At 55.9% G+C, this 311-nt stretch overlaps 1 protein-coding gene across 1 annotated transcript in view; it reads left to right on the top strand.

The window, feature by feature from the left end:
- LOC119586342 overlaps positions 1–311 on the top strand; it is a 4456-nt gene that overhangs the window by 2186 nt on the left and 1959 nt on the right. The window contains exon 5 of the mRNA XM_037935055.1: positions 82–233. Within this exon, the coding sequence (XP_037790983.1) occupies positions 82–233 (152 nt within the window). The remainder of the gene's footprint in view (positions 1–81; positions 234–311) is intronic.

Here is a 311-nt window from a genome sequence, read left to right on the forward strand (position 1 = left end):
CCATCTTTCTTTCCCTCTAACTCTTTCCTTGGCCCAACAACCCACTCCATTCACCACCCACCTTCCCCTCCCCCCCGCAAGGTGCACTATACGGGGCGCGTGGTATCAGGCGACACAACAGTGGTAGTGGAGGTGGACACGGCCATCAGCAGCGTGGCCCTGTACTTCGTTGCTCGAGGAGATGTGTACAGCCTCGAAGCGGATATTGATCAGTTCATCGTCTCCGAGTTCGGGTGAGTGCGAGGTCGGGCTCCGTTCATCAGCTTGGTAATTTTTCCTGCTGGTTGTTGGTACGTTTTTGTTACCGCGGG

Source organism: Penaeus monodon, chromosome 21, assembly GCF_015228065.2.
Source record: "Penaeus monodon isolate SGIC_2016 chromosome 21, NSTDA_Pmon_1, whole genome shotgun sequence".
Taxonomy (NCBI): Eukaryota; Metazoa; Arthropoda; class Malacostraca; order Decapoda; family Penaeidae; genus Penaeus; species Penaeus monodon.